Below are 25,290 nucleotides of genomic sequence, written 5' to 3' on the forward strand. Positions count from 1 at the left end.
TTTCATCTGGATCCAACTGATTTCTCCATGTACATGGGAAATTGCTTGATAAGAGATTGACTGTCTCTTTCCTAAAAATGGTAACAGGCAGGCTGGTGTCTGGGTCATGATGATGTCCCCAGTCACTGATAAAATGTAAAAGAGGAAAGTGTCATTGATGGTGCATGGCAGGGACATGCTCTGTGCAGCGGCCGACCTCACTAAGAGAGATAAACTTTGGGAAAAGATACTCAATGGCAGAAAAGAAGGTAGACTATGAAGGTGCCCAAAACAAGAATAAGGTGCAGCGCATTTAGTCTCTGGGTATTAAAGAGACCTGTAGCTCTTGATAATGGTGGATGTGTGAGTGCTGCATGCATTGAGGAAACACGGTATCATCTCTGTGTATCTGTAGTAAATTGCTTGATCTTATAGTGGTAAGAACAATGGCATAATACCATTACCTAATACTTACAAATATATATAGCATCATGTCAATAAATTTTATTTTTAATTTTTTTTTAGAAAGAAACAATGTTAAACTCACAGTAATGTTGCAAATGTAGCACAAAGTACCCCCTTGCCTAAACAGAATCATGTGAGTCCTTTGAAGACCTGAGAATAGTACCGTTTAACATTTTACTATGTATTTCCTGCAAACAAGAATATTCTCCTAAATAATCCCCATACACCAATGAAACACATTACTCCTTCGACTCCTGAGGAATATTTCAAATTGTCAAAAAATACCTAAAAAAATTTCTCATAACAAAACAGTCCAAAGTAGAACACATCACTGAAGACAAATTTGTGCTACCCTGGTCTTTCCTGGGACACCTAGGGACACTGAGCTGGTGCTGAGTTACTGAGATGAACCAGCCCTGCAGCTGTGCCCAGCCTGCCTTGCCCCCTGCTCATTTGCATGTTCCCAGAGCACAACCTCCTGCCCTGAAGCCTTATTAATAGGCTGGTCACACTTTGTGCAGGAGTCAGACCCACTCAGGACACAGCATGGACATGAGGGTCCCCGCTCAGCTCCTGGGGCTCCTGCTGCTCTGGTTCCCAGGTAAGGAAGGAGAACACTAGCAGTTTACTCAGCCCAGTGTGTTCCGTACAGCCTGGCTCTTGAGGGAAGTTCTCTTACAACATGATTAATTGTATGGATATTTGTGTTTATATTTCCAATCTCAGGTGCCAGATGTGCCATCCAGATGACCCAGTCTCCATCCTCCCTGTCTGCATCTGTAGGAGACAGAGTCACCATCACTTGCCGGGCCAGTCAGGGCATTAGCAGTTATTTAGCCTGGTATCAGCAAAAACCAGCAAAAGCCCCTAAGCTCCTCATCTATTATGCATCCAGTTTGCAAAGTGGGGTCCCATCAAGGTTCAGCGGCAGTGGATCTGGGACAGAATTCACTCTCACAATCAGCAGCCTGCAGCCTGAAGATTTTGCAACTTATTACTGTCAACAGCTTAATAGTTACCCTCCCACAGTGTTACAAACCCGAACATAAACCCCCAGGGAAGCAGACATGTGAGGCTGGGCTGCCCCAGCTGCTCCTCCTGATTCCTCCATCAGCTGAGAGTGTTCCTCAGATGCAGCCACACTCTGATGGTGTTGGTAGAGGGGGATGTGAAGTCACCTCTGCATCCCAATTTCTTTTTCTTTCTCAACACCAGGTGCACAGACATAACAGTTCCTCTCCTGATTTAAAAAAGGCGGGGATCATGACACCTGAGGAGTCCGGTTTATGGCTTCAGTTGGAATTCAAGTAACAGAGATGAAGCCACTATAGATATTCTAAGCAGGAATTGTCTTGATACAGAGAAATAGAGTATAAACTATGGAAGTCTAAATAAAAATATAGAGATGAATCTCAATTTTCATGTTTTATTTGCTAAGAAATATTTGCTAAATGGAGCATACAGAAAAACTCAATGGTCTTTCAATATGTTGAAAGAACAAAGAGAAGCTTAGAGTTTCATGAAAAAAGGAAAATGTTACCTATTGCTCTTTGAGAAAGTTTATTGGCTCCAGAAAGTTTTGGGAGCTGGCAAGCTCAGAATGGTAAGCACTGATGGACAAACTGAATCCTAGAATTATGTTAAATTATTCAGAAGTTGGGGGTGATTTTGATTTCAGGTTACAAGAGGCCAAAGCAGTGAAGCTTGCAGAGAATCTTGTTACTGAAATGCCAGGGATTTGGTGTAGATCCTGCTGCTCACCACATATAAAACCAATCACTAAGACAACAAGTATTGCCAAGAAACAGGCTTTAATCAGGTGCTGCAGCTGTGGAAATGGGACTCCATTCTCAAATGTATCTCCCTGACAAACTAAAATTAGGGGGTTATATAGCAGGGAAGAAATGTGGGCAAACAGGAATTAGGGAGGGGTAATGAAGTTAATTTTGTCAACAGGAAGCAGAAGGTCAGTGAGGCAATCACAATGTGTGAAGGGTCTGACGTCTCACTGTCCTGATTCAGTGATATGTAAGTTTCAGCTCTCTGATAGTATCTGGAGACCTCTTGGTGGGTTTCCTGAAAAAGGAACTCAGATAAGACAAATGTAACTATCTTGAATTTTAAGACTGGGGAAGTCAATTTCTATGTTTATTCAAAAAACCATAAACATTACTTCCATGGGATAATAGGGCCTATTTCAATTGCATTCTTCAGACAATATTTTACACCCTGAGTGTCTTTCCCTCCTGGTTTCTTGGCTCTGTTGGGTATGTCAAGAATGACCCAATTCCTACAATTAACGTTCACACTGCAACCTTTCAAAGCCAAGGATATAGTAGTCATGAAAGCTGATATTAGAAGCAGGATTCTCTGGTGCTCCCTCAGAAAACAGAATCCATCTGCCCCTAAAGTATGGGCTATCTAACCATGTGGTCCTCAGTCCTGTCTGGAAGCTTAGGGGCGGGGTGCTGATGCTCTCAGCTTCCTACAGCATCTTTTCAGGTGTTTCTCCAGTCCTCATCCCTGTCCTTGTGTCTGTCTTAGGTACCAATGGAGAATATTGAGTCATCCTTTTCTGACTTCCAAATCTCATGGAAGGACCTCTTATTGGGCAACTCTATAGGACAAAAGAGAGGCCAAAAGGGATATTTATGTAAGTTAAAATGAATTTTCTCCCATGAGGCCATTTAACTATATTATATTTAAAGCCACGTGTTGAAAACACATCTAGCTTCAGTTTCTTATTAATGCAAATTTACATTTGCAAATATTTTCAATACTGTAAGTTGAAATCATAGTTATTTGTCCATGGAATGATCAAACACCTCTATAATTAAATGGAGTGAACATTTTCTTAAAAATTTGTACTCACTGAAATAAAGGAATATATTTAAAATGTGTGAAGCTATGTTAGAAATTATTGGACTTAAACTCAACTGTGCAGTTTGGTTTGGGATGTTGTTCACTCTTGTGACCTGCCAGAAGAATCTCGAGTCATGGGTAGTCACTGCTGTTCAGCCTTGTCATGAGACAATTAATATGTATAGGCTGAAGACCAGCTCAGTGCCATGCAGAGAAACCACTTACCTGAGCCCTTCCTTGATCAGCCAGATGATTGTGAACATGAGCATCCATGAACATGAAAACAAATATTTACTGTTATCAGTCACTGAGTTGTGTATTTAGCCAGTTACCAATCATTATGCATAAAAACTTCCTGATACAGTATTTACACCTCTACCTATATATACACACATGTATTTTTTCTTAAATTGGTGGTATAAATGTGAATATTTAGTAATCAAATTATAAAGTTATTAAAAGAAAATTAATGACAAAATTAAAACTAATATTTCAATAAAAAATTAAAATTTACCTTATTTGTGGAAAAATATGCATAAATGTATGTAAGATATGTACAAGTAAATATATATTTATTTGTTAAAATGGCTACATATATATAGTATTTATGTTTAATTTTGTTTCTTCTATTATATATGCAATATAAGCCTATTTGTAAAATTATTATCTACATTGAATACATTTAAATAATTTTTGTTACATTCCATAAAAAATTGTATTCTGGACCACAAATAGTTCATACTCTTGCTACAGAAAATTTATTGGTAGCCTTTATTTTTAAAACTCTACCAAATGGCTGTCCTTACACGAAAATATTTTTCCAACCCAGTAGAGCTCCAAGGGTAGGACTAGAAGAAATTTTGACTAACGTTGAATATTAACCATTGCATCCTGTGAAAATCTCCATTATGTTCATGCCCACAGTGATGATATGCCAAATAGAGTCCTCACAACAATGGATGCTGGATGGAGTCACATCAGTGCCATTGTCAAGGAAGTCCTGGAAATGTAAAAATCCTAACCGTGGGTAAACTGTAAGGTTACCTCTGATGATCCCACTGCAAAGAGAAGAGGATTTTAATAATATTGGCCGTTGGTTTTGACAGATCATCAGGCCTTAAAAGAAACACAACAGGATGATTGCAGACAAAGCCATTCTGGAAGAGCTATGACGAGATGTTTCAAAAATGAGCCACAATCCAAAAAAATGCTTTCCAAGTGAGTATTAATCAAAATGCCATTAATGAGCAGGGGGCTTTTAATAATGAGGATGATTCAACACATGGACTTCAGTCTGTCACCTTTCCCAGCTTTCCCAGGGAGTATCATGAACCAATGTTATGGAGGTCCCTGTGGGGACTCAATAATATGACTTTCAACTAACTGAGACCTACAGGGCTACCGGCTTTTCTGAACATCTAATTTGTCAAGAAGAACCCCTAACATTGTATGATACATCAGGGCTCAGACTAACAGCTGGTATTAGGTGATACTAGTGGACCTCATGTAACATAAGGAAAGCACTGGTTATTTTCCTATATATGAATTTGCCATTCTTATCGGTTATGTTTCTGCATAAAATATTATTTGAGGATTTTCCAAGTGCTTTCATCAGAATCAGGAAATTCTTCCATAAAATGGCTTTGGATCAAGCAAGTTATTTATCTCAAAAAAGAAGAGCGAAGTGTAGCTTATGATCTTGTCTTGTGCATAGGTGCAACTTTCCCTATAAACAGGGAAAAACCCATTATTAGTCAAGCAAAGCTGTCACACAAACCCTTGTGCTGTTGAATTACTATACGATCAGAAGTGGTGGAGGCTCTGAAACACTAACTGTGATGGGTGATTTTACTCCCTTAAACAGAATATATATATCTTGAAAATGAGCTGTAGACTTACCATTGTTAACGCCAACTGAACAGCTTGAAATACTCTATTTCTGTTTTCTCAGGGCTGTGGTTTTCTGGTTGATGGTTCTTTTTTTTTTTTTAAGATGGACTCTCGCTCTGCTGCCAGGCTGGAGTGCAATGGCGCCATCTCGGCTTCACTGTAACCTCTGCCTCCCAGGTATAAGCTATTCTCCTGCCTCAGCCTCCCGAGTAGCTGGGACTACAGGGGGTACACCACCTGTAGCCCAGCTAATTTTTGTATTTTTACTACAGACGGGGTTTCAACATGTGGGCCAGGATGGTCTTGATCTCTTGACCTCGTGATCTGCCTGCCTCTGCCTCCCAAAGTGCTGGGATTACAGGCATGAGCCACCACGCCTGGCCTGGTTGATGGTTCTTAATCCAAAGAGTTGACATGACAATTATCCCATGAAATTGGAAGAAATGATATAAGGATGTGACCATTTAGACTTAATACAATACCGGATAAGTTGTCAACACAGGGTGTTAGTTTGTGTGCTGGGGCCATAGGTCTAGTTCATATAAAGCAAGAGCAAATAGAATTGATTTTACATATCTTAGAGAGGAAGTACAGAAAATATGCACCCTAGGGGACCTTCTGGAATGTTTCTATTTATTGCCATTTCCACTGGCAAAACTCAGAGAAGACGTCAACAGTCATCAGGTAGAAGTTCTAGGGATCACAGTCATGTGAAGCAATACTTGCACTTGGATCGCCAGTGAGGCAAAGGGAAGATGAAACGCATAGTGGGATATGGAGGTGGAAACATTCCTGGTCAGTTTAAACGTGGAAAAGTGTATTTATTTTTTCTCTTTAGATTTATCACTGAATCAGTTGGATCTGAGAAAAGCGATTATGACTGGTTAGGTAGAAAGGTGTTTATTATCATGAATTAAATGGATTGAAAACATTTGGAGAAACCAGTGGCAGCTTAGGGAACTCCAAGTACTCCCTTTGCTATTCCCTCACCCTGCCCACCCTGTGTTTTCCACAGTGAAGGAAGATACTCTCATTTTGATAGAAACATGGCAAATGAAGATACTGTGCCCACAAGACTGTGCTGCCTGGCTGTGACCCAGACCAGGAAATTGAGTACATTTGAGTGAGATCAGGCACTTCCCCTCCCTCATCTCAATCCAAAAGCACTCTGTAGTAACACATCTGATGGGCATTCTTCACCACATATGGGACTTAGGAAGCCAAGGACATGAGGAATAGCCTTTCCAGACTCTACCATAGAGAAATTATTGCCAGAAACTAGAGAATAAAATAAATATGAAAGAAGCTGGTGACAATAACGAAATGAGTCATTCATATATGTATGTTAAATAATTTAGTCTTTTCAATACACCCTTTCTTTAAAAAAATCAAAGTGCTATTTTTAGCCACCTTTATAATATAGACCACATATTAAATAATATGTACACAGATTAATGGCTCATGAGAGAAGATCATTTTTTCCTGGATGGTGTTGGGCTGAATAGATTGGAGATTCCCCACATTTTGGGGAGCACAATGCTATATTGGTAGCATGATGTTTTTTGTAAAGAAAATATTTATGTTAGATTGTAGCCTATTGTGGTTGATACTAGTAATGCCTGGAAATTCAAGTGTAGAAAGATGTGTATTTATGATAGAAAGCCACAGGATGGACTTGGGCAGAAATAAACCCTGTAGCCTTGAAAACAGATGAATCTATGTGAGACTGACATGAAGATGTAATCAACACAGGCAGGTCTGCAGAGAAAGGGGTCAGTTTTCTAGTAGTTGATAGCAGAGCGGCTGTCCTTCTGGAGGCAGTAGTGAGAAGAGCTGCTCTCTTTTCTGCAGGAGACAGCTTGAATGTGGAGTCTCAGGCAGCAGGAGCTCCTCCCCAGCCTGCACCAGCAGTGCCATTCTTGGAATTGCTCTAGAGGCTTTGCCAGGAGCACGTTCCTTAAGGCTTTTCAACAATTTGTAAGGAATTTAATATCTCTAGTAAATCATTTTATGCTTCATGGATTTGACATTTGCAACAGGGAATATACACAGTCCACAGTGACATCATTCACTGCCTCCTGTTTTTCTTGCTAAGTATAATGCTTTTCAGGTGGACCTGCCAGAGGACGCCAATGTGAACAACAATCCATGTCACCAAAAATGCAAGACAAATAAGCTCGGGAAAGTCACTGGGTTCTCACATAGCTGCACTGTCCCCTGGTACAAAATGGGAGATTGTAAAACTCTTAGCTCCACCATCAGAGAGATGGTGGAGTGTGACCTTCTCAGTATAGTAAGTCAGTATGTATACACATTTAAATACTAACACCTTTAACACCAAAATACAGGCAAAGGTAGAAAAGAAGATAAATTGGACTTCATAAAAATTTTAAATGGGCATCAAAAGACATAATCAACATAGTGAAAATGCAACATGTGGAATAGAAAAAAATATTTTTAAATAATATCTGATAAGGGGTTAATAATATCTACCATACAAAAATAAGTTCTACATGTCAACAGTAAAAATAAAATAACTGATTAAAAATGAGAAAAGTACATGAATAGACATTTCCCTAAAGAAGATTCTTTAGAGATAATTAGATAACTAGAATAAGAAAAGATGCTCAATGTTATTAATCCTTAGAAAAATAAAAACAAACCCCACTTTACACATATTAGGATTTTTTTCCAACAGAAAATGACCAGTCTTGGTGAGAATTTAGGAACTGGAACTCCTGTGGACACTGTCGTGGTGATGTAAATGGCCCACCTGCTGTGGGAAACCAGATGGCAATTCCTCAAATAAATAAAAATAGAAATACTATGTAACTCAGCAATTACACTTTTGGACACATACCCAAGTAACTGAAGATATTAACTTGAGGACATATTTGTATAACCACATTCAGAACCGAATTGTTCATAATAGCCAAAAAGTAGAAGCAACTCAAATGTTCACAAAGGAAGGAATTGGTAATCCATATGTGGTATATACATACAAAAGCACATTACTGAGGGAAATTCTGACACACGCTACAACATGGATGAAACTAGAGGACACTACACTAAGTGAAATAACTCAGTCTCAAAAATACCGAGTTATGATTTCACTTTGGTATTTGCAGAAAAGTTTCCATTTAGTCATGAATCAACCCAGTCTCCTTCCCTTTCTTGACAGTAGTTTTCAGGAATAGCTGTAGAATGTTCGGGAAATGTAGCATTCTGAGATAGGACAAGATTGGCCAAAATATCCTGGGCTCTGTTTCTGTCCCTACTAGAAAGAGGAATTCCCTCAACACTCTAGCCCGGTGTGTCATGTGATTCTAAGACATAAAACCCAGGGTAGACTGCATTCCAGGGTCCCTCAGCTGCAGTCCTTGTTGGGTATGTATGGTCTAGAGTCAATCAGGCCCTGACAGCTTTGTGCTTTCTCATGCTGACTCTCGGTAAGCAGTAATCCACTTCATGTAACTGGTTGTGCGTGGGTGTTCTGTCTCACTAGATTTGGGTAAGTTGGTGACCAGTGCACAGCAAACCTTCTTGGCAAAATTGGTGCAGTGAGAAGGTTTGATTTGAGACAACCATGGCTTATTGGTGAAGTTGGAGGAACAATACTCTCCAGTACCTGGCCCAGGACAGAGATATCAGCCTGGGGATGCAAGGGCTGGACATGCAGATGGATGTTTAATGAGGAGGGAGGATAAACAGGACATTTGTCCTCCTCCCATTAATATGGATCAGCTGGCTGACTGAATTGAGACATAGAGAAAAGAATGTGGAAATAGGAATGGGGTACACAATTTTCTAGTTGTTAGACAGTTGCATGATTGCTCATTCCTGAGGCAAGAGAGCTCAAGACATGGGTAATCAGATGGACCCTGAGTCACCCAAGTTGACACAAGAAAGATAATCTCAATGGTCCCTGAAGCATCTGATAAGGAACCAAAATGAACAACAATGGCCATCACAGAAAAGGAGGCTCACTCTCTATAAAAGAGACATGGAAAAACACCAGAGAAGTCTTATGCAGCCTGGTCGGTGTGTTTGTTTGGTTAAGCCACATTGCAGACTCAAATGTCTGTCTGAATGGCACAGTTAGGAATAGGGCCAAGGTCTCCACCAGAGGCTACCAGCCCTACATTCCTCTCAAGATAAAAGGTGAAAAAAAAGAGAATTCAGACTATTCTGGGATTTTTGTATGCTGTAATCCACCTGACAATATTACCAGGTCCTCCCTGGAAAAAATTAAACTGGAGACATCAGAAGGTGTCAGGACAAATGAGGACCCCATGGTGAGTATGTGCTTGTGTGCTGATCTGCATACGGACCATAACCTTTGGGCCATGTTGGGTGCTGGTGACCATGGTTCTCACTGCAGAGTGCAATAGAGGTACTGACATTTTGCTGCTGTGCCACAAAACATCACTGCTGCCTGAGGGGCTATCCGCACTCATAGCTAAGTATTCAAGGCACGACAGTGGGGCATATCCACTCCTGCCTGCCACCTAAGCTTCCCATGTCCCAGAGTGTTGTTCACAAAGCAGGACTGCATATTCAATGAAGATCGGAACACTACCTAGTAAATTTAATAGTTGCTACAAAAAGATTAAAATGTCACAAAGCCTGGTGTCACAATGGAACAACCCAGTTTGGCAGACCAATGATGGATTGTTGAAGGCTGAATGCCAAGGCCACCTGAAAAAGAAACCAAGGAGGTATCCCAGGTATATTTAATCATTGCTGGTCCTGGTGGCATCCACTAATAAGATGGAGACCCAGAAGCTAGTACGTATTTTTGGGTACTGGGGACAGTAGAAACCTTACCTGGGTGTTCTTTTGGTCATGTTAGTCAAAATCACCCTTGGAATCTGTTCAACAAGGCATGACTGAGGCACTTCTTTAAGACCTTCAGAGGCTGCTTGCTCAATGGAAATCCAGGTGTCCACTATTTCTATATATGCTGACTGGAGCCTGTGGCAACAGAAGCCACAAGTTGTGTCTCTTTTGAATGGCAACTTCTTGCTTGCTGTAGGAAACTGATAGGGGCTGATTATCTCATAGCTAGAGCATCAGGGATGACGCTGCTACCTTAACTACCCATTCTCACTTTGGTGCCTACAAACACAATCAATAAAACTGGACAGGCCCAACAGATCCAAATTATTAAATGGAACTGGTACAGTCAGAATTCGCCCTAACCCAGTTCCCACAGGATCCATGTGCAAATGGATGAATGCCCATAAACAAATAGCAAGCTTCCTAGAAGGGAACAAATGACCCATAGGGGACAATTTTGTTTCTCCTTTGGCCACAATGAGCCAACGATTCAGAGACATGCCTATGTCAGTATGGCATGGGGCCCTGATGATTGTACAAAACACATGCCAGTGGGTCCACTGGGTGTGGCCACCATCCAGCCAGGGGATGGCATCTTTTGACTGACACTGAACATGGACATTCTGCCCAATGGGGCAAACTTCGTGCAATGATAGTAGCCATGCAGGCTGCCCCCAACACTATATTTTGCTCCATTTCCACTAAATCATGGGCCATTGCCAACGACCCAGCCATCTGGTCAGGAAAATAGCAACTGAGTGGCAGAACTATTAAAGGATCCCCTGTGTAGGGAAAAGGACTATGGCCATAGCTTGCTTCCTGGACAGCTAAATGTATGTCACTCAGTTAGATGCTGGGGCTACCATGGTGACCTTTGAAAGAAATTTATGTCATGTTTTTGGATACTCCATGAGACTTCACTCTGACCAAGAAACAACCGCCCAATCCGCATGACAATGGGCACATTCTTGCGGAACCCAACGGAGACTTTCCACGCAATTACCAACACCCAACACTACCTGCTGTACCTGGATAAACACCTCGGGTATTCTAGAAATACAAGTAGAGGTGATCCTAAAGCAGGCCCACTGGCTGCAGAGAATAGGGCATCTGAAAGATCCCCCTTTCACTTCTTAACATCTTAGTCACTGCTTTGGGGAGTCTTACCCTCCTGCCAGTGTGTGTGCAAAAGATTACGTAGGTGCCGAGGAAGAGACTGCAAGCAAAACTGTTTCAGTAGAATAAAGAAAATAGTTAGAATAAGAATAGTCATAACACAAATTAGATATAGAGATGATCATGGACAATTATCAATCACTATTATAAACATTATTAATCATTAGCTTTTAATATTACTCTTTGTCGCATTACTAATATAACCTAGGAATAACCGAAGAGTATAGTGTCAGGTACTGAAGGGACATTGCTAGAAGTGACCTAGAAGGCAAGAGGTGAGCCCTCTGTCACACCTGCATAAAGGCCACTTGAGGGCTCCTTGGTCAAGCAGTAATGCCAGTGTCTAGGAAGACACCCTTTACTTAGCAGACCACGAAAGGGAGTCTCCTTTCCTTGGAGGAGTCAGGGAACACTCTGCTCCCCCAGCTTCTTGTGGAAGGCTGGATATTATCCAGGCCTGCCCACAGTCATCCAGAGGCCTAAACCCTTCCCTGTGGTGCTGTGCTTCAATGGTCACACTCCTTGTCCACATTCATGTTCCTCCCATACTCCGGGTTCCTCTTGGACGTTCATAGTAGGTAGCGGTAGAAGAAATACTGAAAGTCTTAAAGTCTTTGATCTTTCTTATAAGTGCGTAGAAGAAAACGCTGACGTATGCTGTCTTCTGTCTCTCTGCTTCGGCTACCTAAAAGGGAAGGGCCCCCTGTCCTATGATCACGTGACTTGCTTCACCTTATCAATTACTTAGAAGATCCACCCTCCTTACCCTGCCCCCCTTGTCTTGTATGTAATAAATATTAGTGTGCCCAGCCGTCCAGAGCCACTACCAGTCTCCACGTCTTGATGGTAGTGGTCCCCCAGGCCAAGCCGCTTTCTCTTTATCTCTTTGTCTTGTGTCTTTCTTTATTACAATCTCTCATCTCCGCACATGGGGAGAACCCCCACTAAGCCCCACAGGGCTGGACCCTACACCAGTGGTACTAGCTTTTCGTGGCCCAGTGAAATGTACTCGCACTATGGCTTCATAATCTGCACTGAAGTTGTGTTAGTCAAGGTGCTTCATCAATCTGAAAAGATAAACTTCTGCCTCCAGTTCAAGGGAAGTTGGTGGGCATATGAAATATGCTAGCTTTGCTAAGGGGGATGTCTAGGTGGTGGGGTAATTGCAAGACAGTTCTCCAATGACCCTGGACTGACTTAGTTCTCTCCACTTTCTTGCTTATTTTATGAGTTCTCAAGAATAATTGTAGAATTTGCTGGAATCGTAACATCCTGAGATGGAGAGGAACTGAGCAGAACAACCTACCTGTGCTCTATACCAGTTTCCCATAGAATAGGATGTCCGTTAGCACTTTAGCCCTGTGTGTCTTCTTAGCTCAGGATATAAAACCCTGAGTGGCTGCTTTCCTGGATTCCTGAGCTGTGGTGCATGTGGGGTACACATAGTCAACTCCATCAGCTCCACATGGCTTTCCTGTGCCTTGAGGGACTGACCCATAATAAGTCCAAGACTTTTGTGTTCCCTTGCTGCTTATCTGTAAATAATAAACCCACTTCATGTAACTTGCTGTGTGGGGGTGTTGTGTTCCCCACACTCAAGTATGTTGGTAACCAGTGCAGAGTGAACCTGCTTCAAATATGTCAATGACATAGAGACAGAACTGGAATGGAGGTTGCTGGCGGTAGGGATAGAGGAAATGGGGGGGAGTATTGTTTAAAGGATATAGATATTAATTTTATTCAGATGAAAACGGTTCTGGATTTAGTATCAGTAATAATAGCAGAGCAATGTGAATATATTTAATGGCATTGCACTACACTCTTAGAAATGGTTAAGATAGACAATATCATGTTCTCTGTATTACTATAGCTAAAAAATTGACATCTTTATTATAGTATTGTTAGCTCAGAAGACATTGCTTTGTTTTCTAATTTTCTGAGCAAATGTTCATACATAATCACTTTGTGATGCTATTTTTCACACATTTTAACAAATTGTGTGTGTGTGTGTGTGTGTGTGTGTGTGTGTGTGTTTTGTAGACATGGGGTCTCCCTGTGTTGCCCAGGCTGGCATCAAATTCTTGGCCTTACATGGTCCTTTCTCTTCGGTCTCTCAAAGTGCCCAGGGGCTACTAAGTGTCTGAAATCTTCTCAGGGGAACAGGCTGGGGGACACCTCTGAATTCGCATCCCCTCTGCCTGAAATCTCCTTCCCACCTCCTCTATGGGCACCTCTAGTGTATCTTGTGGGCAACACTGCCTGGAGCATGTCAGGATGTTTTCTCCCATCTCCTACTCTGAATTCATGATGCAAATTCATCCTCACTTCAGACACGGGCTGGCCACGCCTTGTGTCTCTTACCTGCATGCCCCGGCACATTGCTGAACCCATAGTTCTGACCCCACTCTACGAATCTTTGTGGAAGGGTCATGGTTGGCAAGTTATGGTTATTGGAGACCAGAAAGTAAAATGGCAACTATTGAGAAGCTTGTGCATGGGGCAGACATAGGCCATTGTCAACAGAGTCCCAGCAGCTGGTGAGCCATGAAAGCTGGGCAGAGATCCCACATCACCCCAGTCAGAGGGGAAGCTGGGAATGAGCCATGGAGGGGCTTCATCCTGTGACAATGCAGCCTCTGAGCCATATATGCTGCTTTGTTTGACAGAAATGACCAGAGGAGGACTTGTCTATGCTGAGCTCTGGAAACAAAACGTCCCTCCATTCAGGGCCCAGACCCACTATCCATTTCCTGGGCATCTGCTGTTCTGTGATTCTGTAGACCCCCCTCAGGTCACTCATGATCCTCAGCAATGGGCAGTTCACTTCTCTCAGCCCAGGGGGAACATGGAAGAGGGTCCTGAGCTTTATGACCCTCAGGCCCCGGAGTGAGGAGGGCCATGAGGTGGTGCACCCAGTGCTCATTTTCAATGTTCATGTTAAATTTATTAAAGTTAAAACTATACCTTATACTAGCAACCAAAGTTATATCTCTTTATATATAAACATGCATCACATATTTATTCATAAATACATAGTATATACAAATATATAAATACAACTTATTTCTTAAATATGTATTCAATATGTAAAGTTCACAATAGAAATTCATATTACAGATACATATAATTTTATGCTTATTTGTGTAGCGTGTGTTTCTTTTCTGACCAAGCAGAATAGAGTCTGGCTGAGTAAAGACTTTAAGGACATTTGCTGACTGTCCGTTTTTGGCTCCAGCAGGGTCCCAGTCATTCAGCACCAGGGAGGGTAGAGCTGACAGCAGCCAGCCCAGAAACCCAGCACCAGCCCTAAGGTCTGGGTCTCTGAGACTTTTACTCTTGCCAGGCTGGGAGATATATGCTTAATGCAGCTCCCCTGAATTTGTGAGCAGTTTCCTTCCCTTAAGCCCCTGCCAGGCAGCCATGTGGCCAGGGCCTGTGGTTCCTCCCAGATTCTCAGCCCTGTGGTTCAGGAGAGCAGCTGCTTCCTCCACAGCCCAGAGCCAGTGCCTAGCATCTCTCAGGCACTGCCAGCCTGACCTTAGCCCTGGGCTAAGGACCCTATTCCAAATGTCTCCTCATTTATTGCAGTATCTGAAAGTCTGTCTTGTTCTTAAACTCAAAGTCCACATTTCCACAATTGCTAAAGCTAGCATTTGCCATCTGAAAATTTAGAAATGTGAATTCATTGTCACTCTCAGAAACTGCCCTCTTCTAACTCTACCAGACAGAGTTGCCCATATGTTCTCTTCTCTCCACACAACTTTACTTAGAATTATAGTGAAATGTAACATGTGGTAAAGCTCTTACCTCCTGTACAGAAACCATCCTCTTCTCCTTTGGTGCCTAGGGCACGAGCTCTAGCCTGCTGGGCATGGTGAGGACAGTGAGCCTCTCCCAGCCCAGGACAGGAGCAGGGATTAAGGCACATGTGATTAGCTCCACAATGCAATGTCAGGGGAGTAAAGGAGGGACAGGAACTCTGGGTAGAATTTGATCCTTCATAAGAAGATGGAAGGTGAAGAGCTTTGCTTCACCTTCTAAAATCAATGACTTTATTTTAGATTTGGAAGCAGGGACACATGTTTCATTGCTCTGACACCTTCCACATCTCCTCTTTCTCTTACAATATCTCTGACTCAGTCTGTCCCTCTCAGATTGTGTCCTGAAAATCTAATTTTCCCTCCTAATATGAAAACAAACTAACAAAACCCTCTTCCTCCTATCATGTGCTGTGAGTTCTGACCCCTAAACTCTGTGATACCCAGATCGTATAAGAGATAATCATGGGATTTTCCCAAGAGAATTTCTAGCTAAAAAGAATTTTTGTACGAGCTCTTCTCTCAGAAAAAATTTTCTCTGTCTCTTGTCTGACACCAGATAACAAGGTGGAAATATTTCCAAGAACAGAGGACAAGTATGCTCTCAGTGAGCTGAAAGACATCTCTTCCCCTTGCATTAGTTTCCAACGCTGCTGTTTAAATTGCCACAGTCTTATTGGCTTCACACAACGTAAATGTATTACCCTGTAGTTCTGGAGGTCAAAAGTCTCACTGAGCTAATGCTAAGGTGTCAGTAGGGCTGTAGTCCTTCTGGAGGCTCCAGAGGAGAGAACTGGATTCTCTGCTTCTTATCTTCAATGTGCTCCCATATTTCTGGTTCCATGGCCCCTTCCTTCCTCAAACAACATCCGTCCCCATTGTCCCAGCTCCTCTCTGACTGCAATCCTCCTTCTCTATTTTAAGGACCTTTGTGATTGTATTGATTTCATCTGGATAACCAGGAAGCTTATTCTCAAAGTCCTTAACTTACATCTATCAAGGTCATTTTTTGCTATCTATCATAAGGTAGAATCCTTATGATATGGCTCCAATGACTGGAGGAACACCAGGGTTCTTGCTGTCTCACACTGCTTTGGATAAAATGCCACAGAAAGATGTGGAGTGGTTTTAAGGAGAGAAAAGTTTAATACGTAAGAAGGAAGGAAGAATAAAACGGCTAAACAGCTACCCTGTACAGAGACAGAGGGACAGGGGATTCCAACAAAGAGAAAACTCCATCTGTGGTGGAAAAGTGGCTGCTTATATGAGGAGAATGAAGGAGGTGGTGTCTGATTTGCAAAGGGCTCAAGGGATTGGTTTGACCAGGCATGTTATTCACATAGCCTGAGCAAAAACTGGCCCTCCCACCCTAGCCTTTCAATATGCACATGTAGGGCATCATAATGTTCTACGCACATGGGGATATGTGGGGGCAGCCATGTTGCCAGGCACATGTAGGGGCAAGGAAGAAGAAGGTAGGAATAGCCATGTTAGGGTGGACCCAGTTTCTAATGGCCTTCATTTGCATATCAAATCTTGCCAGCCTGGCTCTAAGAGCCGGAGCTTTCCTATTAGACAAGAAACATGTCTGGAGTTGCTTTAAAAGAAACAAAATCTTACCAAGGATGCCTTTTCCTCTCTATCTGCCTAAAATAATTTCTTAATAACTCCTGTAAAACTTGGGTTCCAGAGACGAGGACCTGGATATCTTTTGGGGTGGGGACATTATTCATTCCACCAAAAATTAATATATTTTCCAAAATTGTCCTTCTTTAAAGTAAAATTTAAAAAATAACAAAGTATTTTTATGAAGCAAGAGGGCGGTACAAAATCTGAGACTTAGAGTCTGACTTATAAATCCTCTAACTTGTGAGTTTTAGCTGTTGGAGTATGCTCACTCCACTCCTTTATCTCACTCCTTTATCTGCTTAAAAGCAGCTTCTCCAGAAGGAAACTGATTGTCAAGAAAATTCTTCCTGGGAAATTTTATATCAGGGAAGATTAACACAAAATAGGAATCAAAAATAGAAGAGATTAGAAGTTGATGCTTTATCCAGACAGGCTATTACCTGTTCTTTTGAGGATGCATTTCTATCCTCATCTATTCTCCCCAGGTTGCCTACACTTCCCAATTACCTCTTCGCTAGAAAGGAAGTATGAACAACTGGATCTCATTGAGTTATCTGAGTAATCACACTGCTATGATATCCCACTGCACTTTAAGTGAATTTTGCTTGCCTTTTCTCTTATTAGTCTTTCTTTTGTCAGTTCATTTTCAGCAAACATTTAGAGGACAAATGGAGCTTTCTTCCTTTCTCCCAATATAAGCAAGTTCCCTTAAAATTCAGGTGGCTTACAAAGCAGCAGGAAGGTTTGTGCATGGGCTACAGCACTGTGATTTGTCTCCCCTAGTCAGGCAACAGTAAAATTTTGTGGAGTCCTAGGCTGCAGCCCACTGATGCTGATGTAGTTGGATCCACGTCCCCTGCTACTAAGCCAGGCTGGGACATTTTTGGCACAGTAGAGATGTGAGATATAATGAGTGCAAATCCATGTCCATTTTCATCTGGATCCAGCTGATTTCTCCATGTAAGTTGGCAATTGCTTGATAAGGGATTGTCTCTTTCCTAAAGATGTTAACAGGGAGGCTGGTGTCTGGGTCAGGATGATGTCCTTGATAAAAAGTAAAAGAAGAAAGTGGCATTGTTGGTGCATGACAGGGACATGCTCCATGCAGTGGTCACCCTCAATAAGAGAGAAGAACTTTGGAAAGTAATACTCAATGACAGAAAAGAAGGTAGACAATGAAGGTGCCCAAAACAAGAATAAGGTGAAGTGAATTTAGTCTCTGGGTATTAAAGAGACCTGTAGCTCTTGATAATGGTGGATGTGTGAGTGCTGCATGCATTGAGGAAGCTCGGTATCATCTCTCTGTATCTGTAGTAAATTGCTTGATCTTATAGTGGTAAGAACAATGGCATAACACCATTACCTAATACTTACAAATATGTATAGCATCATGTCAATAAATTTCATTTTTAATATTTTTAGAAAGGAACAATGTTAAAACTCACAGAAATGTTGCAAGTATAGGACAAAGTACCTCCTTCCCTAACCCGAATCATATGAGAGTCTTTTGAAGTCCTGAGAATCATACTGTTTAACATTTTACTATGTATTTCCTACAAACAAGATATTCTAAATAATCCCCATGTGCCAGTGAAATACATTACTCTGTCGACTCCTGAGGAATATTTCAAATTTTCAAAAAAATACATAAAAAATGTTTCTCATAACAAACTACTCTCCAGTAGAAACACATTCACTACAGACAAATTTGTGCTACCCTGGTCTTTCCTGGGACACCTGGGGATATTGAGCTGGTGCTGAGTTACTGAGATGAGCCAGCCCTGCAGCTGTGCCCAGTCAGCCCCATCCCCTGCTCATTTGCATGTTCCCAGAGCACAACCTCCTGCCCTGAAGACTTATTAATAGGCTGGACACACTTCATGCAGGAGTCAGACCCTGTCAGGACACAGCATGGACATGAGGGTCCCCGCTCAGCTCCTGGGGCTCCTGCTGCTCTGGCTCCCAGGTAAGGAAGGAGAACACTAGGAATTTACTCAGCCCAGTGTGCTCGGTACAGCCTGGCCCTTCAGGGAAGTTCTCTTACAACATGATTAATTGTATGGACATTTGTTTTTATGTTTCCAATCTCAGGTGCCAGATGTGCCATCCGGATGACCCAGTCTCCATCCTCACTGTCTGCATCTACAGGAGACAGAGTCACCATCACTTGTCGGGCGAGTCAGGGTATTAGCAGTTATTTAGCCTGGTATCAGCAAAAACCAGGGAAAGCCCCTAAGCTCCTGATCTATGCTGCATCCACTTTGCAAAGTGGGGTCCCATCAAGGTTCAGCGGCAGCGGATCTGGGACAGAATTCACTCTCACCATCAGCTGCCTGCAGTCTGAAGATTTTGCAACTTATTACTGTCAACAGTATTATAGTTACCCTCCCACAGTGTTACACACCCAAACAAAAACCCCCAGGGAAGCAAATGTGTGAGGCTGGGCTGTCCCAGCTGCTCCTCCTGATGCCTCCATCGCCTGAGAGTGTTCCTCAGATGCAGCCACACTCTGATGGTGTTGGTAGAGCGGGACCTGAAATCACCTCTGCAACCCAATTCCTTTTTCTTTGTAAGCCCCAGATGCACAGACATAGCAATGCCTCTCCTGATTTAATAAAGGCAGAGATCTTGACACCTAAGGAGTCTAGTTTAGGGCTTTGGTTGGAATTCAAATAGCAGAGAAGAAACCACTATAGATATTCTAAGCAGGAATTGTCTTAATACAGAAAATTAGAGTCTAAACTACTGAAGTCTAAATAAAATGTAGAGCGGAATCTCTAAATTTCATGTTTTATTTGCAAAGAAATGTTTGCCAAATTGGACACAGAGGAAAACTCAGTGGTCTTCAATATATTGGAAGTACGAAGAGAAGGTTAGTGTTTTATGAAAAAGGGAAAATATTACCTTTTGCATTTTCAGAAAGTTCACTGGCACTAGTAAGGGTTGGGAGCTGGCAAGCTCAGACTGGTAAGCAGTGGTGGACAAAGTGAATTAGGATTCACTAATTATATCAATTATATCAAGTTATCTCAGAAGTTGCAGTTAAATGTGAATTCAGGTTACAAGAAGCCAAAGCAGTGAAGGTTGCAGAGAATTTTCTTACTAAAATGCCAAGGATTCATTGTACACCCTGCTGCTCACCACACAGAAAGCCAATCTCTAAAACAAGTATTGCCAAGAAACAGGCTTTAATCAGGTACTGCAGCCGAGGAGATGGGACACCATTTGCGAATGTATCTCCCTGACCAACTAAAATTAAGACTTTATATAACAGGGACAAAATGTGGGAAAACAGGAATTTGGGAGGGGTAAGGAAGATAATTTGGTCAACAGGAAGCAAGAGGTCAGTTATGCAATCATAATGGGTGAAGGTTCTGATGTCTCAGTGTCCGGATTCAGTGATATGTATGTTTCAGCTGCTTGATAGTATCTAGGAGGCCTGATGGTTGGTTTACTGAAAAAAGAACTCAGATAAGACAAATGTAACTATCTTGAGTTTTAAGACTGGGGGAGTCAATTTCTGTTTATTCAAAAAACCATAAACCTTAGTTCCATGGGATAACAGGGCCTATTTCAATTGCATTCTAGAAACAATATTTTACACCCTGAGTGCCTTTCCCCACTGGGTGTCTTGGGTCTTTTGGGTATAACAAGAATGAACCAATGCCTATGATTAACGTTCAGACTACAACCTTTCAAAGCCAAGGATATAGTAGTCAGGAAAGTTGATATTAGAAGCAGGATTGAATGGCACTCACTCAGAAAACAGAATGCATCTGCCCTTGAAGTATGGGCTATCTAACCATGTGGTCCTCAGTCCTGTCTGGAAGCTTAGGGGTGGGAGTGTTGATGTTCTCAGCTTCCTGCAGCATCCTTCCAGGTGTTTCTCCAGCCCTCACCTCTGTTCCTGTGTCTGCCTTAGGTACCAATGGAGAATATTGAGTCATCCTTTTCTGATTTCCAAATCTCATGGGAGGACCTCTTGTTGGGCAACTTTATAGGACACAAGAGAGGCAAAAAGCGATGTTTACATAAGTTAAAATGATTTTCCCCCACTGAGGCCATTAAAATATATATATATTTAAAGCCACATGTTGAAAACACATCCAGCTTTATTTTCTTATTAATGCAAATTTACATTTGCAAGTATTTTCAGAATTGTAAAGGTTGAAAGCATAATTATTTGTCCATGGAATGATCAAACACCTCTATAATTAAATGGAGTAAACATTTTCTTCAAAATTTGTACTCATTGAAATAAAGGAATATATTTAAAATATGTGAAGCTATGTTAGAAATTATTGGACTTAAATTCAACTGTGCAGTTTGGTTTGGGATGTTGTTCACTCCTGTGACCTGCCATAAGAATATTGTGTCATGTGTAGTCACTGCTGTTCAGCCTCGTCCTCAGACAATTCATATCTGTAGGCTGAAGATGAGCTCAGTGCCCTGCAGAGAAAACACTCAGCTGAGCCCTTTCTTGATCAGCCAGATGATTGTGAACATGAGCATCCATGAACACGAAAACAAATGTTTACTGTTATCAGCCACTGAGTTGTGGATTTAACCAGTTACCAATCATTATGCATAAATGCTTCCTGATACAGTATTTACACCTCTACCTACACACACGATTTTTTCTTAAGTTGGTGGTATAAATGTGAACATTTAGTATTAAATTATGAAGTTATTAAGAGAAAATTAAAGACAAAATTAAAACTAGTATTCAATAAAAAATTAAAATTTACCTTATTTATGGAAAATGTGCATATATGTATATAAGATACATAAAAGTTACATATATTTATCTGATAAAATGTTGGCTACAAATATACATGTATAGTATTTATATTTAAGTACATTTATTTATTATATGTGCATATTTATACAATTATTTAAATTAAATACATTTAAATAATTTTTGTTATATGCCATTAAAAAAGGGTATGCTGGCTACATATAGTTCATACTGTTGCTACAGAAAATTTTCTTTTAGCCTTTATTTTTAAAACTCTATGAAATGATTGTCCTTATCTAAAATATTTTTCCAACCCAGTAGAGCTCCAAGGGTAGGACTAGAGTAAATTTTGACTAATGTTGAATATTAACCATTGCATCCTATGGAAGTCTCCATTATGTTCACACCCACAGTGATGATTTGTCAAATAGAGTTCTCACAAATAGATGCTGGATGGCGTCACATCAGTGCCATTGTCAAGAAAACCCTGGAAATGTAAAAATCGTAACAGTGGTTAATCTGCAAGGGTTACATCTGATGATAACATTGCAAAGAGAACAGCAATGTAATAATATTGGCTGTTGCTTTTTTTTTTGTTTTTTTTTTTTTTTGAGACGGAGTCTCGCTCTGTCGCCCAGGCTGGAGTGCAGTGGCGCGATCTCGGCTCACTGCAAGCTCCGCCTCCCGGGTTCACGCCATTCTCCTGCCTCAGCCTCCCGAGTAGCTGGGACTACAGGCTCCCGCTACCACGTGGCTGTTGCTTTTGACAGATCATCAGCCCTTAAAAGAAATGCAACAGGATGATTGCAGACAAAGTGATTCAGGAAGAACTATGACTAGACGTTTCAAAAATGAGCCAAAATAAAAACACGCTTTCCAAGCGAATATGAATCGAAATGCCGTTAATGAGTAGGAGGCTTTTAATAATGAGGATGATTCAACAGATGGACTTCAGTCAATCACCTTTCCCAGGTTTCCAAGGTGTCTCCTGTACCAAGGTTATGGAGGTCCCTGTGGGGACTCAGTAATATGAGTTTCAACTAACTGAGACATACAGGGCTACTGGCTCTTCTGAACACCTAATTTGTCAAGAAGAATGACGTCTCTTGAACCCCTAACATTGCGCCACACATCAGGGCTCAGACTAACAGCTGGTGTCGGGTGATACTAGTAGACCTCATGTAACGTAAGGAGGGCACTGGTTATTTTCCTACATATGAATTTGCCTTCCTTTTTGGTTATATTTCTGCATAAAATATTATTTGAGGATTTTCCAAGAGCTTTCATCAGAGTCAGGAAGTTCTTCTGTAATATAGCTTTGGATCAAGCAACTTATTAACCTCAAAAAAACTGAAGTGAAGTGTAGCTCTTGCTCTTGTCATGTGCTTTCCCTATAGACAGAGAAAAACCCATTATTAGTCAAGCAAAGCTGGCACACAACCCTTGTGCTATTGAATTGCTGTCCTGTCAGATATGGTGGAGGCTCTGAAACAGTAACTGTATGAATGGTGCTGTCACTCCCATAAACAGAATATTTATATCTTGAAAATGAGCTGTAGACTCATCATTGTTATGCCAAATGAACAGCTTGAAATACTCTATTTCTATTTATTCAGGGCTGTGGTTTTCTGGTTGATGGCTCTTAATCCAAACAGTTGATGTGAAATTATTCCATGAAATTGGAAGAAATGATATGATAAGCATGTGACCATTTACATTTATTAAAATACTGGATAAATTGTCAAGACAGGGCATTAGAGTGTGTGCTGGGGCCATAGATATAGTCCATAAAAGCAAGAACAAACAAAATTGATTTTACATATTTTAGAGAGGAAGTACAGAAAATATGGAACCTAGGGGACCTTCTGGAATGTTTCTATTTATTGCCATTTCCACTGGTAAAACTCAGAGAAGATTTCAACAGTCATCAGGATGAAGTTCTAGGGATCACAGTCATGTGAAGCATTCCCTGTACTTGGATCTCCAGTGAGGCAAAGAGAAGATGAAACGCATAGTGGGATATGGAGGTGTAAACACCAGGGACAGCATCCTGGTCAGCTCAAACATGGAGAAGTGTATTTATTTTTTCTCTATAGGTTTAACACTGAATCAGTTGGATCTGAGAAAAGTCGTTATGACTGGTTAGGCAGAAAGCTGTTTATTATCATGAATGAAATGGATTGAAAACATTTGGGGAAACCAGAGTGGCAGCTCAGGCAACTCCAAGTATTCCTTTTGCTATTACTTGACCCTCCCCGCTCCCACCCCTATGTTTTCCACAGTCAAGAAAGATACTTTCATTTTGATAGAAACATGGCAAGTGATGATACTGTGCCCAGAGGAGAGTTTTGACTGGCTGTGACCTAGACCAAGAAAATGATCACATTTGAGTGAGTTCAGCCATTTCCCCTCCCTCATCTCAATCCAAAAGCACTCTGTAGTAACACAGCTGATGGGCATTCTTCACCACATCTGGGATTTAGGAAGCCAAGGACATGAGGAGTAGCCTTTCCAGACTCTACCATAGAGAAAGTATTGCCAGAAACTAGAGAATAAAATAAATATGAAAGAAGCTGGTGACAATAACGAAATGAGTCATGCATATATGCATGTTAAATAATCTTTTCTTTACACCCTTTTGTTAAAAGAATTCAAAGTGCTATTTTTACCAATCTTTATAGTTTAGCCCACAAATTAAATAACAAGTAGAGAGATTAACAGCTCATGAGAGAAGATCCTTTTTTCCTAGATGGTGTTGGGCTGAACAGATTGGACTTTCCCCACATTTTGGGGAGCACAATGCTACGTGGGGAGCAAGATGTTCTTTGTAAAGGAAATCTTTATGTGAGGTTCTAGCATGTTGCTGTTGATACTAGTAATGACTAGAAATTCAAGTGTAGAAAGATGTGTATTTATGATAGAAAGCCACAGGGTGGACTTGGGCAGAAATAGCCCCTGAATCCATGAAAACAGATGAATCTACATGAGACTGAAATGAAGATGTAATCAACACAGGCAGGTCTGCAGAGAAAGGGGTCAGGTCACTAGTAGTTGATAGCGGAGCAGCTGTCCTTCGGGGGGCAGTAGTGAGAAGAGCTGCTCTCTTTCCTGCAGGAGACAGCTTGAATGTGGAGTCTCAGGCAGCAGGAGCTCCTCCCCAGGCTGCGCCAGCAGTGCCATTCTTGGAATTGTTCCAGAGGCTTTGCCTGGAGCCTGATTCTTAAGGCTTTTCAACAATTTCTAAGGAATTTAATATCCTCTAGTAAATCCCTTTATGCTTCACGGATTTGACATTTGTAACAGGGAATATAAACAGCTTACAGTGACATCATTCACAGCCTCCTTTTTTCTTGCTAAATATAATGCGTTCCAGGTGGACTTGACCGAGGAAGCTGATGTGAACAACAATCCATGTCACCAAAAATGCAAGACAAATAAGCTCAGAAAAGCCACTGGGTTCTCACCTAGCTTCACTGTCCCCTAGGACAAAATGGGAGAGTGTAACACTCTTAGCTCCACCATCAGAGAGAGAAGGTGAAGTGTGACATTCTCAGCGTAGTAAGTGAATATTTACAGACATTTAAATACTAACACCTTTAACACCAAAATACAGGCAAAAGAAGAAAAAATTAAATTGGACTACATAAAAATTTAAAATGGGCATCAAAAGATAAAACCTACACAGTGAAAATGCAACATGTGGAATAGAAGAAAATATTTGAAAATCATATCTGATAAGGGGTTAACAATATCTACTATACAAAAATAAGTTCTACATGTCAACAGTAAAAATAAAATAACTGATTAAAAATGAGAAAAGTATATGAATAGACATTTCCCTAAAGAAGATACTTTAGAGATATTTAGATAACTAGCATAGGAAACGATGCTCAA

At 41.2% G+C, this 25,290-nt stretch overlaps 1 protein-coding gene and 2 gene segments (V, D, J or C); all 3 read left to right on the forward strand.

The window, feature by feature from the left end:
* The window catches only part of LOC100967682 (uncharacterized), a 292,562-nt gene that overhangs the window by 108,716 nt on the left and 158,556 nt on the right, over positions 1–25,290 (forward strand). The window lies entirely within an intron of this gene.
* LOC134728610 (immunoglobulin kappa variable 1-9-like) lies at positions 958–1,493 on the forward strand. The segment is given in 2 exon segments: positions 958–1,045; positions 1,171–1,493. Coding segments are annotated over 2 exon segments (378 nt in total).
* LOC134728606 (immunoglobulin kappa variable 1-8-like) lies at positions 18,562–19,096 on the forward strand. The segment is given in 2 exon segments: positions 18,562–18,624; positions 18,750–19,096. Coding segments are annotated over 2 exon segments (402 nt in total).

The sequence above is a fragment of the Pan paniscus genome, chromosome 12, assembly GCF_029289425.2.
Source record: "Pan paniscus chromosome 12, NHGRI_mPanPan1-v2.0_pri, whole genome shotgun sequence".
In the NCBI taxonomy this organism is placed as follows: Eukaryota; Metazoa; Chordata; class Mammalia; order Primates; family Hominidae; genus Pan; species Pan paniscus.